General features: G+C 38.0%; 1 protein-coding gene across 2 annotated transcripts in view; it reads left to right on the top strand.

Annotated features, from left to right (window-relative positions):
- Positions 1 to 14,846, top strand: part of LOC135202747 (uncharacterized) — a 44,326-nt gene that overhangs the window by 10,652 nt on the left and 18,828 nt on the right. For both annotated transcript variants that reach the window (XM_064232219.1, XM_064232218.1), the window contains exons 3-4: positions 4,454 to 4,693; positions 6,494 to 6,766. In XM_064232219.1, the coding sequence (XP_064088289.1) occupies positions 4,454 to 4,693; positions 6,494 to 6,766 (513 nt within the window). The remainder of the gene's footprint in view (positions 1 to 4,453; positions 4,694 to 6,493; positions 6,767 to 14,846) is intronic.

Raw genomic sequence — 14,846 nt, 5'->3', positions numbered from 1 at the left:
TCATGTTACTACACTTACCAATTGTACTTGTTAGCGCAAGAGACCCTTTTATTCTTGGGTCTAGGACACCCTTTGTACTTGGGGCACAGTTTGATCAAGTACTTGGTTATTGCTTACCTCACAACAGCCAGACACCTGACCCTTCATCACAAATACTAAACGACTGAATACTCTAAAGGTAACAGTGATCCCTTATAGAACTGAACAGTCAAGAAAACAATCAGTCTAAGTTCATTAAAATGGATGTGAGGTCATCTTAATTAAAGGGCATCACTCCTTCTGCAATTTCAAATCTAAGTATTTCCCTGATTCTGATTCATTTGAGGGAAACGGCACAATTACCACTCTATATTTCTACCTAAACAAAAATTAAAATATAATACTTGTGGTATAATAAAGATGCTCATATAAATTTCAAATACAAAAATTTATTTTTAATTTCAAAATTTATAAGTGAAATTCACAATCTCAGGGAAATTTTTATTACTCGAAAACAAAAGTTTAATTAATTCTTGAATTAATTCTTACCCAAAATTAAATAAAAGTTTATCAAGAAAGTTAATTAAATTAAATTATAAAACAATAATTGAATGTGAAATGAAATTTAATTAAATACAAATTAATTTGCAAGTGTTAGATTCAAACAATTACACAATAGAATATTATTCAAACTAATTAAAAAAAATAAAGACTGCAAAAAAACATAATGCATAATATGAAAACAATTAAAGCATTGACAGTACAAACATTAAGCATATAAAATGGACATGTCAAAAGAACAAAGCAGAAGAAAAATGTATTGAAAATGATAATTTTATCCAAACTGTAAAATAAAACCTCGAAGTGCACTTCAAAACATTTGTAAAATACCTTCAAACGCAGTTGCAACTCTTGACTCAAAAGAATAGGCCTGTTACATTCTTTCGTGGGCGCCTTCACAAAAATAATATCAATAACACTATGCTGAGATTCCACAAACAACACATGCATTAAGACAGTTACTGAGTGACCTGCTCAAATACAAATGTGAGTTACATTAACGAGCGTGAGAGATTTGAGAGAGAGAGAGAGAGAGATTTGAGAGCAATGCTCCACTCTTTAACACACGCCGCTACGTCTCAAAAGCGAATGAATCTTTTATATGCGTAAATATGAGTATCAGGGTGAATGGGTGTAGTTGAGTGTACACTTCCGAGACGAAAACATATTACGTCATCTCTATAGGGATATCGAGTAGTAATGAACAAGGCCCCTTGTTTAGTTACAGGCCAGATTGGAACTAAAAAAAAATTAGCTTAGGTAAGATTTTCTCAAGATGTGAAAAACAACCCTCTTCAGAGGCTTACATATAAGTGCTTTCAAAATGAAAAGTTGCACTACTTAATATGTGTTATCTTTAAATGTGGGAATCTGAACACAAAGACATACATTTCATAACATGATACACAGGTTCTGAGGTGAATTAATCATATTACCAAAATTATAATTGCATTACAAAACTTACTTTACAAGAATATGTGTGTGTAGATATTAAATCAAAGTGATATAATATTAATATTGTTTTGGAAAATAGTTGGTTCGCTAAACTTGACGTGATCATATATATATATATACACACACACACACACACACACACACACATACACACACACACACACACATATATATATATATATATAATATATATATGTATATATATATAATGATACAGTGATAGCTAAATCCAGGGGCTTACAGTGAAGCCGAATGTATAAAGCTAAATAATAAGGTTTGTATGTTCATGTGCGTGTGTGTGTGCGCGCGCGCGTGAGTTTAATAACCCGGACACAAGTTTGGTACTTCTTTTCCTTATAACTTTTAACAATTCTAGTAATTATATAGCTGAAATTAATGCTGTAACATTCGTACTTGATACTTTTCACAGTTTGTTTTATTATTCGCTTATCATTTTCTATTCAACACATGCTCTAAAGAGACCTTAAACCTATGTTGTTGTTTAAGATTAAGCTGGCCTTGTGCCAGCACGGGCTCTTGCTCGTAGAGCAGCCCGTATGAGAAACTTAAGATTTAGAAAGATCATGTTGCATAAGCAATGGCATCGGCCATAAAAGTTACGTATATCTTAGTTTAACCAGACCGCTGAGCTGATGAACAGCTCTCCTAGAGCTGCCCCGAAGGATTAGATACTTTTACGTGACAAGGAACTAATTAGTCACCTAGCAACGGGACCTACAGCTTATTGTGGGATCCGAACTTCGGACCACCGGATTGGTAGCCAACGCGGAAACTACTCGTCCAACGAGGAACTCATGGCATTGCCCAAAAACTTGGGAATAATAGTTTTAAGGCCATTTCCCCTAGATGACCCTGCATCCTCAAAGCGGGGAAACTCCAGCCTAATGTATGATAACTGTTTGAATTTAATTACTAATTGGCAATCATATTAACTTTAAAAAAAGCATCTCTCAGCCAGACAGAGAAAATTAGGCCAATACAAATGCATATACAAGCGTCGTGTTGTTTAGGCTGATGTGAAACATCGGCTTCGATGAATGCTGCGATGTTTAAATCACTAGAAGAAAAAATATTTAACGTTTATTTTTTGGAAATTCAAACCATCATAAGATAACGCTGTCAATGGCTGTTATTTTCTTGAATAATAATAATGGTGATATAATGTTACTATAGCAAAATGATGGGAGGTGTATATGATTTCCTAAAGCCCTGCGTAGACTCGGAGCTTCGAGTCTCACCGACGCCTCTTTACGTTACTCTCTTTTAGCTGACTCAGGGAGTAAGCCCACAAGCTACTTCGTTGTTGTTGTTAGTCTTATTCTTTTTAGGGGATAAGAAAGGTCTATGGAAGAGCCTAAAAAGGTCTGAAAAAGGTGTTTCGTGTCGAGTTAAAGATACAGTAATTTCAGGATAGGATAGTTATGATTCATTTATTAGATTGTAAATTTAAAAAACACATAATATGCACGTTAAACAGTGCAGAAAAATTATTTCTAATAAAATTGAGCGTATTTCAATTTTCGTCGGTGAAACAAGGATCTATTTGACCGTAGATTTTAGAACGCGTCTCGAGTAAGCTGGAGTTCGTCGTGTGTGGATCTTCAGTACTCTACGCCAGAAGATTTTCTGAGTTTTCGTTCCATCGTCTCCTGGTGTAATAAGTGACAATTGGTCTTTTTCCATCCATCGCCATTGGCGGTATCGTGTCCCTCTTCGTAAGCTCTGAGCACACTGAGTGTCCTTCCTGTCGTAGCCTTCAGGATTTAATTATACTCAAGTTTGACTGCTGTATAGTCAGGTGTCTTGAATGATAGTTGTGGCATCTTCCTTGCTATTATTCACAAATACACTATGATCCGGGATTTTTATAGGTTTTTTCCTAAGGTATCGCTGACAATATATTCTCGTTTAGATGTCGTGATATTCTTCTCGTTATCATTGGAACCAGACTGGTATCCACATAAAGCCGAAGTCGCAATCCAGGTGTATATTATACGGGATTTTATGTAAGAAATAGATAACTTCCGGACGAACGCAAATATCGACTTGGGATACTTAAAGCGTAGTTAATCTGGCCAGTTTGTGGAATACGAGACTCGAGTTTGCATTTTAGCCCACGAACATCATTGAACTTAGGAAACTGGTGGTAGTGTCGAGTTCACGTGAAAAGGTGAGAGATAGAGGAGGATGAACTGAGGTAACCACCTGCTTTCCAAAATACCAAACTGTATGCAGGATCTCATGATATACGTTATCGGTATGGTGCAAATGGCAGTTGAGTTGTCTAGGACAAATGTTTCTAATCCTTAGGAAATTATTGCTGGAAAAGCCGGTAATACAATTAGTCATAAGTAAATGCTGCCCAGTTTTCAATAACTTTGTAGGAATGGATACAAGCAGGACCTATTTCGAAGACCCGTAACTTGGTGTTTGAGTCAGCATCCTACTTACATTCTCGTTGAAATCTCCAGTGGCTGCAATTTTGGTTTTGGTCACCCTTTCGGATGCTCCACCGCTCTCTCCTAGAATCTAATTTAGAATGAGAATATCTCTACGATGATATTCAGCAATAGGATCTATCTTTCTACCATTCTTGCTATTATTCTTTCTCTGAAGAGAAGACAGTCCTGAAAGGGGGATTCATAGATCAGTTTCTCGAAACACATAATTATTATCAATTCATACGAACACTTTGGTTTATTTTAAAACGCTAATATCCTGTGGTTCTCTATAGAGGCAATTTGAAGTCTTTTTCGTGTGAGCTGTATGTGATCATGCCTCTATATAAACGTGTGTGTGTGAATGTGTATGTGTGAGTGTGCGTGTGTGTGAGAGAGAGAGAGAGAGAGAGAGAGAGAGAGAGAGAGAGAGAGAAGAGATTTCACGACTGTACCTTAGCTATTTGATTAATGAATATTCTTGACACGTTTCGTTCCAGATCCTAAACATGTTCAGCATAGGCCTAAGGCCTGTGTGCGGCAACCCATTCGAAAGTCACCACACAGTGTTCGTCACCCTTCCTGGCCGCGAGGAAGAACAGTCGATAACCACAACGTCACCTATATGGTCGAATCCTTATCTCCAAGATGACGTCGATGAGGACAGCACTCAACCTCCTGTGGTACACAACGAGTCACCCAGGTCGGCTTTGTTGGGTGTGCCCAATCAGGAGCGCCAGGTGAGAGAACGCCGTTTTCAGTCAAGGTTTTACGTCATTTTCTTTCAACAGTTTCCTCTTTGTTAGTTTAACCAGAACACTGACCCGATTAACAGCTCTCCTAGGGCTGGCTCGAAGCATTGGATATTTTCACGTCGCTAGGAACCAATTGACTACTTAGCAACGGGACCTACAGCTTATTGTGGGATCCGAACCACATCGAGAAATGGATTTTTATCACCAGAAATAAATTCCTCTGATTCAGCATTGGCACAGCGGGGAATTGTACCCGGACCCTAAGATCGGTAGGCGAGCACGTAACCTAGTCGTCCAACGAGGAACTTCTGCTTCTTGATACTTGCATAGTTTATATTGCTTCTGAGTTTTCTTTTCTGTACTTGGCTGGCTTTCCCGTTGAGACCCTTGGGTTTGCAGCTTGCCTTGAAATAAAAACAATAACCGTTTATTTACTTATCTGTTTTTATGCATTTGCCTCTGAAACGAAGGAGAATTATTTATTATGAAAATAATTCATAAGCGTTCAGTTATCGAAGGTAACCATTGTTACCCAAGACTTACTGACCGGTTGACTGTAGGTTTCTGGTGGAACAAATAGTATAGGGTCACTGACGCAGTTGAATTACGAACAGAATGAAAAACCTTGTTATAGACTATGATTAAGGGAGCCGGATTTTACCTCAGCATCTGACGGTGTCAAGTTTAAAAACGCCTCAGTGGCGTCGTTGGTATGGTCTGCCTGTCACCTCGGTGGCCGCGAGTTCGATTCTCGGCCACTCCACTGAGGGGTTAGAGGTGTGTATTTCTGGTGATAGAAGTTCACTCTCGACGTGGTTCGGAAGTCACGTAAACCCGTTGGTCCCGTTGTTGAATAACCACTGGTTCCGTGCAACGCACAAACACCATACAAACAAACAAAATCAAGTTTAAAAGTTAATCTCTCTCGGGTCAAACAGTAATCTTCCAAAAACCACTGGATAAAGACAACATCACTTTGCGTCTATCCAAATCAACATGTAATCGAGACTAAAATGTAGTTGTGTATTTAATGCTTCATTCTGATTGAATCTTTTTATTCGCAACATGTTCCAAGACTGAATTTTGTGTTTTCGCTCAATATTGTTGCTATTCCTGTGTCTAAGGCAGTAGCAAACAGTAATCAAGTCAATATCCGTCACGAGAAGCTCCCCTGTCTTGTTTTAATATTCCCAATGAGGACTTTATGCAAATGTTTACATCTTAATTGAGGGAGCTTTTTGTGCAAGAGGATCATTTTTACGTTCCCTGCCAATGGTTCACGCAAGTTATCGGAGAGTTGGTAAGTCTCATAATACCAAGAAGATTGGAAAACAGAGGAACTATGAAATGTCTATTTATTAGGTTATTTTTGAGGACAGAGCTTCGGTGATTTATCAGAAGGCACCAAAGTTTTTTTATGAATGTTTGGTAAATATATTAAAGTTAATAAGATATAGCACTTGACTAAGAGAAGTCACATGAGAGTACATAGTTCGTCTCTGTTTTTATATTCTGGATTTAATTTTTTGTCAGCATGCTCATTCCTTTCTATGGAGACCATTCCTTTCTATGGAGACCTTATTGGTATGTCAGCCATATAATCATGAGCAGATTACGAATAATGCTCAAGAAAACCTACCGAAGTGTCTCTTAAGCCTGCCACATTTTTTTTTCATTCCCTAGGGCGAGGCCTTTGGTTTTTGAGTAAAAGTGCTTTAGACCTAAACAATAATAACGATCATTTACTGTAATGATAAAGAATTTTCTTTTTATTGTAAGTTGCAGGTCACTTTCTTAGCGGACGACCGCGAGGCGGCTTCTCGCATCCACGACCTCATGACGCCACAGCCGGAGAAATCGGAAGGGCTGGAACACGACCAGCCTCTCTTTCCGAACACCCGCAAGGGCCCAGCGGTCGTCAGCACGACCGTGCAGAGCCTGCGGACGGCCTTCGAGGGCGCAGAGAATGCTGGACGCACCGAAAATTACCAGATTTCCTCTGGCGTTACAGAGTCGCAGACAGACCAGCTGACGACGAGGGCCAGATCAGAGCAAGAGGTAGGCTATGGGTCATCTTCGTTGAATATGTGTCCTGTTTCATTATTCACAGGGTAAAACTCATTGTTCTTTTTCTTTTTTTGTATCATCTCGTTAAATAAAATCCTAAATTTTAGATCAATTTCTGCTTCTCAAGTTCTCTTGTGGGTCATTTTCAAACAAAATTAAACGTGAAATATGAAACGATGAAATATAAAGAGAGTATGGAAGAGGCATGTTTTTTAGGCCAGTGGTATAGCTGAATTGGCATTCAGTCTTGCAGTCTGTAGCTATTTGTTTTCATATTTCCCAGTTGTATTAAAGTTGCCCTTTCGTGTCTGAATTGATTAATTCTCTCTAAAATGATATAGTAGTTGAATCGTTGAAGTTCTTGTAAAAGCTAGATTTTTGGAGGACCAGTTTATCGCAGGTGATGGCTAGGTATAACTCAGTGGTTCTCAACCAGGGGTGAATTTCAGAGTTTCAGGGGTTGGGGGAATTGTGACCACAAATTGGCAGGCTCAAACTGGCTCTGGGGCCACATAAAACGTAGCAAACATCGGTCCGCGCTACTGAGAGGTCCCTCTGGGCTTTCTCTCAGATAGCTTGTGTGTTTGTGTTTGTATATTGTGCATATTATTTGGAATGCACCTTCTGAGAAAATAATTAAGTATATCTTAGTTTTACCAGACCACTCACTGAGCTGATTAACAACTCTCCTAGGGCTGGCCCGAAGGATTAGATATTTTCACGTGGCTAGGAATCACTTGGTTACCTAGCAACGGGACCTACGGTTTACTGTGGGATCCGAACCACATTATATCGAGAATGGAATTTCTATCACTAGAAATAAATTCCTCTGATTCTGCGTTGGTAGAGCCGAGAATCGAACTTCGGACCACCGGGTTGGTAATGCACTTTCTGAGGTAGACAGTTTTGGAAAGAGAGGCGGGTGGGTAGGGGGATAACATTCTGACATAAAGGAAGATTATCAGCGGGGGGTGACCTAAATTGGCTTACTTGTGACGAATCCTCTTGGTATAAATACACCTTTTCTGTAAACTTTTGATCATTCATATACCTGAAGAGAGAGACAGCAGTCTCTGAAATATAGTACTTTGCTCTCTAAACCTTTTTGGTGTTTTTATGGGCCTCCTTTTATTAGATGGATTCTGTTGTTACAGAACATTTTTTACAGCATGTCAGGCCCATTATGGAATTCAACCGCCTTTCCACGATTCTTCACTCACTTCCAGAAGTCAAGCCAGTTTCCGCAAGTTTGAAAAAGAACTGAACAGACTACACCGGCTGAAAAACCAAAACACTTTTTGGAAGAATGCCTCAAAGAACAAGTACTTCCAAAATGTACGGATTCGGGAGATGGACTCTGCAATCAAACCCCTTCCCTCTATCACAGATTTTCCTGGAAGAAAGAATCACCAATACGAGAAACGACATCTTCGTGCTACGCAGAGTGATATATGGAACTCAATCTAATCTTCGCCTCCTCACTACGGACCACGTATACAGGTATCTGATTTCATTCTGTTCCGACATTGCTGCCTATAATAGCGTGACTCATTCCAACAGACTTTTAACGCAAGTTAAATAACCTAATAGATAAATAGCGCATGGAATAATCTTGAACAACAAGACAAAGTTTTAAACTTATTCAACACCCCCTTACTGTAAATCAACATTTAGTTTTAAATTTAGGCTTATCCTTTGCCCTTATGCCAGACCGCAAAAACAACCTAGACTTCATAGTGGCTTTTGATAAATTCATATCTGACAAAAACACTACAGCCGTGAAGAGATATGTTTAAAAGGAGTGTTACTAAATGCTTTCAACTGACCTTTATAAGAAATATCCTGTTCCCCGCAGATTCATGATAGCCATCCACTCGCTAAAAAAGTTAGATGTTATAATAAGTAGATCCGACAAAGACAGGCAAAATTGTAATAATGGACAAAGACTTCTACCTCGACAAAATCAACCAGCTCCTTAGCGACACAAATACTTACGAAAAACTGACGAAAAATCCCCTCCAGAACGTTCCCACAGAATTTTTTCGGAAAGTAAGATTAATTGGCCAAGACAAAAAGAGTATTGAACTATTAGAGAAATTTAAAGTAATTAATCCTAAATTACCCTACTTTTATGGTCTTCCCAAAACTCACAAAGACAATCTTCCATTCAGACCATCGTTTCATGCGCCGGAGCTTTCAATTACAAAATTTCTAAATGGTTAGCTGGGCCTCCTTTCTCCTTTTTTAGGCACTTTTTCTCCAGCCACATCAAACATTCGGAAGACTTTTGTCACAAATTCAGAGAAGCACATATACCACTTCACAACATAAAACTTTTAAGCCTGGACGTAGACTCCCTATTCACAAAAGTACCAGTACACGACGTTCTTCAGTTTTTAAGGGGAAAAATTATCCCCCTATTCAGATCATTTCCCTTTGGCACTTGACAAAATAATAAAGTTAGTTGAATTATGTGCATCTAATAACGTATTTTCATTCGGGGAATCATTCTACAAGCAAAAATTCGGGTGTAGTATGGGTAGTCCTTTAAGTCCTATTTTAGCCAATCTGTACATGGAATACTTTGAAACTCTTTGAAAACTACAGTAATAAATGCAATAAAACCCAAAAACATGCTGTGGATGAGATACGTGGATGACATACTAACATTTTGGGATAATAAGTGGGGTAATTTTAATGAATTCCTCTCAAAATTAAACGCATTAGTGCCCAGCATCAAATTTAAAGTTGAATGGGAAACAGACAACAAAATTCCTTTTCTTGATGTTTTTAATAATCAGAGACACGACAGAATACAAATTTACCATATACAGAAAACCAACGTCCTCACTTTCATATATTCACTACTTTAGCTATCATGACAATAATATCAAGATAGGTGTAGCTAGCAACCTATTTTTAAGAGCCTTACGAATTTGTTCCCCAGATTTCCTGGAAAAAGAATTTGAACTAATTCGCAAGCAACTTTCATCTTTAAAGTATCCTGACCATATAATTGAGAAAGCAATTCAAAAAGCAAACGTAATTTTCTACCGACCCCCTAAAGACAAGACCAGAGACACACCCAACAATAAAATAAAAATTCCCCACCTGGAGACGATTAAGAGAGTAACTCACACCCTGGGAAATCCAACCCTTTTGCATTACTACCCAAATACCTTAGCCAAATCCCCTGATTAACGTCCAACAAAGACATCGCCCAAAGACTCTGGGGTATATGAGATCCCATGCCAGGACTGTGACCAATCTTACATCGGATTTACAGGTAAATCACTTCCCCAGAGATTAATACAACACAAACGGTCAGTTAGGTATGGACAACAGAACTCGGCTATTTTCAACCATATAAATGAACATAACCATAGAATAAACTGGAATATGTCACGTGTAATTTATAGCAGCAACTGCCGGTACAAGAGTCAAATGATGGAATCGGCCTTAATAAAAGAGAAGCAGGTAATGAACATCTCAAAAGGGAATTGGACATCGGACATCGTCGACGCAGTGTTCATTCAACCAACGCTTAAGAAGATTAAAGGAAGATTATCAGCGGGGGTGACCTAAATTGGCTTACTTGTGGACGAATCTCTTGGTATAAATACCACCTTTTCTGTAAACTTTTCTCATTCATATACCTGAAGAGAGAGACAGCAGTCTCTGAAATATAGTACTTTTCTCTCTACATTTTGGTGTTTTTATGGGCTCCTTTTATTAGATGGAATTCTGTTGTTACAGAACATTTTTACCAGTCATATATATTATATATATTTATTTATAGTCATATACTATATATATATTTTATATATATATCTATATATTATATATATTATATATATATCTCTATATAAAATACATATAAAATATATCTATCTGTTTAGTTTTCATATGGTATATATATAGTACATATAAAATATATCGATCTGTTTACTTTCATATGGTATATATATATATATATATATATATATATATGATATATATATCTATAATGCAAAATTCCAGCTGACCTAACACCCTTGTTTAACAAAAAAAAAAAAAGAAGCAAATATTACTCCAACTTCTATCCAGTCTTAGTTGTCTGGTGTACCAAATATGGGTCACAATGATGTGCATATACATACATTATATATATATATATATACTATATATATATATATATATATATATATATATATATACTATATATATATATATAATATATATATATATATATAGACCCCCAGTGTATAAACTATCTCATCTTCAGTCACTCCATAAACCTTCACAAAAGACTCATCAGCAGTGCGTCGACCCCCCTATCCACACGGTCTCTTTCCCTGCGCTGTTTATTCCCTTTTCTCCTTATCTCCTTTTCTCAGTTCTCAGTCTCCCTTTCCTCCATCTTCCTCAAACTTCTGACTTATCCACAATTTTCACTAATCTAGTAGTGTCCTCCATTCTCCTCACATGGTCGAACCACCTAAATTTTTATCGTTCCTTTTACTTGCCCTACCGTTATTTCCACAATTTTACTTGTATCTTTCCACCCTTCCAGCCTTTCTCATTCCAGAAGTGTCGCAAATACAATTCCAGCACCTTCAAGCATTTTTCTCTTCTCATTTGCATTAAACAACCTCAACACAGCTCTCGTTTCCTTGGTTCGTCTTAGTCTCAGGTCAGGTTGATGTGACATGTTCATCCACAGCAACACTTTGCCTGAATTCTCCGAACGTCATTTTCATCCCACCAACGTAGATACAGGGTATATAAGTTCCTGGCTGGACGAGTGGTTTTCGCGCTCGGCTACCAATCCGGTCCGTTACCAATCCGGTGGTCCGAAGTTCGATTCCCGGCGCGGCCAACATGGAATCATAGGAATTTATTTCTGGCGATAGAAATTCATTTCTCGATATATTGTGGTTCGGATCCCACAATAAGCTGTAGTTCCCGTTGCTAGGTGACCAATTGGTTTTTAGCCACGTAAAAATATGTATTCCTTCTGGCCAGCCCTAGGAGAGCTGTTAATCAGCTCAGTGGTTTGGTAAAACTAAGATATACTTAACTTTGTCCGACGGTATGCAAATTCTAAGTTGTTTAACGGGATTAGGTCACCTTATTCATGCAATCCGGCACACATTCCCCCCGACAAGTAGGCCAAAGCATGCGCAAAGTGCGATTGTCTTGTTAATGGAAAATGCTTAGGTGTGTTTCCTACGTGGTTGTAGACCCTCATATTTTACCGACATTTATCTGAAGCAGGCAGGGGAAGTAGACCGTCCCAAATTGGTGCAATGTAGCGTGAGTTGGTGGGACTCTGCCGCCGGAGATGTTAGGGTGGGTGGTATCTGTGAGGCGGGAGGGGGGTGTGGGGGGAGGCACGTGCTGTCTCGCTTCACATTCTCATTAATCATGATTGACAGTTTCATTGCTGCATAGAAAGTATAATTTCCAGAGCTTTAGATTTAAATTTTTTTTTTTTTTTTAACAAAAATCTCATCTTTGTGGAGACTCGCTGAGTAGTTTTACGAGATCGTGTGCGACCTATTTGTGCTACGGATATATGAGAGCTCATTTTAGGCATATTTCTAATTGTCCTCTGACGAACACTTTTTACTTTGTCCGTACTTCATCATTCAGGAAATGGTTGCCTGGGAATAATTGTTACCTTATTCTATATGATTTCTTTTTTCCCGTTTTGTATCGTAGACCTAAATAAAAATAAAAAAGATGATTTTTCCTACACCTTAAATTCTGCCCAACTATTGGAAACAATTAAATAAAAGAAATTGAAGAGAGGAAGCCTATTGCTCTCATATAACACAAACTCGAAGGAAACCGACAGAAGTAAGGATAGAAAACATTTCCTTCTGGGCTTTTCAAGCAAACTGGGTATACTGCCCTATTTCGCATGAATATTTTATCCCAAGGTAAAAATAGTTAAGAATCACATGTTTTTTTTTTTATAATTTCTTCTAGTTATTTGGTTAATATATACGTTTGTATGTATGTATATTTGTATATTTTAATGACAGTTTTAACTATCATCAGCAACCCACATAAAACAACATAGGAAAAAGGATAAGAAAATTCTTTTCAAATCTAGATCTGCATCCATACGCGGAACGAGCGTAAGCGAGCTTCCTTGTTCTTCACTCTGGTGAGGTCAAATACTGACTGACGACTTTTTTTTTTTTTACCTTAACCTTAGCCAGATGCAGCCACATGACGTCATGCGCGAGATTGTCAATATTTTGGTCAGCAGCGGTCTTCGAAAAGGCCGCCATTAACGTTCAGTTATGCCTGCACAGTTATAACTTTGGACTGTGTAGTAATAACTGAACGTTAGTGTGGACAACCTGCACAGTTTTTCTGGCCTGCGCAGGCGGCCTGGGCAAATAGCTCATCTCAATCGATGAGCATCAGGCCAAATGGCTGCGGATGCGCATTGCAACTTTAATGTGGTAGAGGCAACTTTTTTGGCTCAGTTCGCTGTCCGTCCGCGGACAGATAACATCTACTAATGAAGAACATTCAGCTGGATTTTATTGAATTGAAAAGTGTTTATACTTAAATTGAAGATATATTGGATCTACTTGTTTTCAATAATTGATACGAAAGTCAGAATAATACATATTTATAATTTTGCCATTTTTTTACGGGAAAATAATAGCGTATAATGAAGGCTTAAAGTAACAGCATCATTCTTGAATGTCTCTTGTAGATTTCATTGAAATCTAAATAAATGAGACTTTGCTTTGCCAAGTAAAATCCAAAGGCTATCGAACAGATTAAGCCTATATATGCGTATTCGTGGTTATAAACCATATATGGAAGACAGTTTTTCAATGAGAATAAATATTTATCATTACAAAATAATGTAAAACAAGAATAGGCCTAAGCATATGCGTCTATTCATGATTATACATCTTGTATGTAATTCCTTTTTAAAATGAGAAGAAAATAATATTCTACGTTCTGACCAAACAAAATAAAAAAATGTTGCACTATGTATGTTTCCTCATCACTCACATCTCACGGAAGTTCGCTTTGAAATGAAATTAGACTAATCGACACACCAATGAAACACAGGAAGACGGTAGTAAACTAAGGATTTTCATTCACTGTAACTCGTCATAAGAAAGTCAATCTTTAAACGAAAACGAATCAGTATTAACCCTTTTAATGAAATAGAAATTTTTTTTTAGGCCTATATATGTCAACTTTGAAACGAAAGCAAACAATTATACGAACTTAATCATCTTTCCATGGAACTCTTCCTTCATTCATAAAATATTCAATAAACATTATGAAAGTCCGCGTGGCCAAATTTAAACTCTTTACAATTTCACATGGGAGTATTTAATTCGTTTTCATCAACCACTCTTTCACTGGACGTCTTACTTGACGTTTATGAGATTTTTATAATGTCAGCGAGTCAATTACAGCCAGAGCTTCGTGTGCTGACGCCATGGCTACTACGGAGGACTGAGGAAACGGACTGTATGATCGTTAGTGGCGAAGATTTGCCTGCACAGTCCGACTGCGCAGTTATAGTTACTGTGCAGGCATAACTGAACGATAGTCGCGGGATTACCATGTTCTCTATTAATCCAGAATGTTAGGAGGCTGCATGACAGGAGGAGGTTCATGAAACGACGATCAAAATATTCCTAACAGAAAATGGACGGCAGAGTTTCTGCATCGCCATCTTGAATTGATTCCAGATGGCGTTGGTTTCTGCTCCTCGAATGCGTGGGAGTCACGATGAGGTTATTGCTCAAACGAAATCTTTCCTACACAGTGACCCGAAGGGTTTTCTGGGGATCTAGGACTAATATTTCTTTGGGGTCATTATTTTGAGAATATTTACAGTCTTTTGGTTATGATTTTACGTTATTCCCCAACGGGCTTGTACTACTAAACACAGTTCCTCGTTGGACGAATGGTTTTCGCGCTCGGCTACCAATCCGGTGGTCCGAAGTTCGATTCTGGACGCGGCCAACGTGGAATCAGAGGACTGTATTTCTGGTAATAAAAAATCATTTCTCGATATAATGTGGTTCGGATCCCACAG

Source organism: Macrobrachium nipponense, chromosome 33 (assembly GCF_015104395.2).
Source record: "Macrobrachium nipponense isolate FS-2020 chromosome 33, ASM1510439v2, whole genome shotgun sequence".
In the NCBI taxonomy this organism is placed as follows: domain Eukaryota; kingdom Metazoa; phylum Arthropoda; class Malacostraca; order Decapoda; family Palaemonidae; genus Macrobrachium; species Macrobrachium nipponense.
Note: the sequence above shows the minus strand (reverse complement) of the source record. Positions and strands in the feature narration are given on the sequence as shown.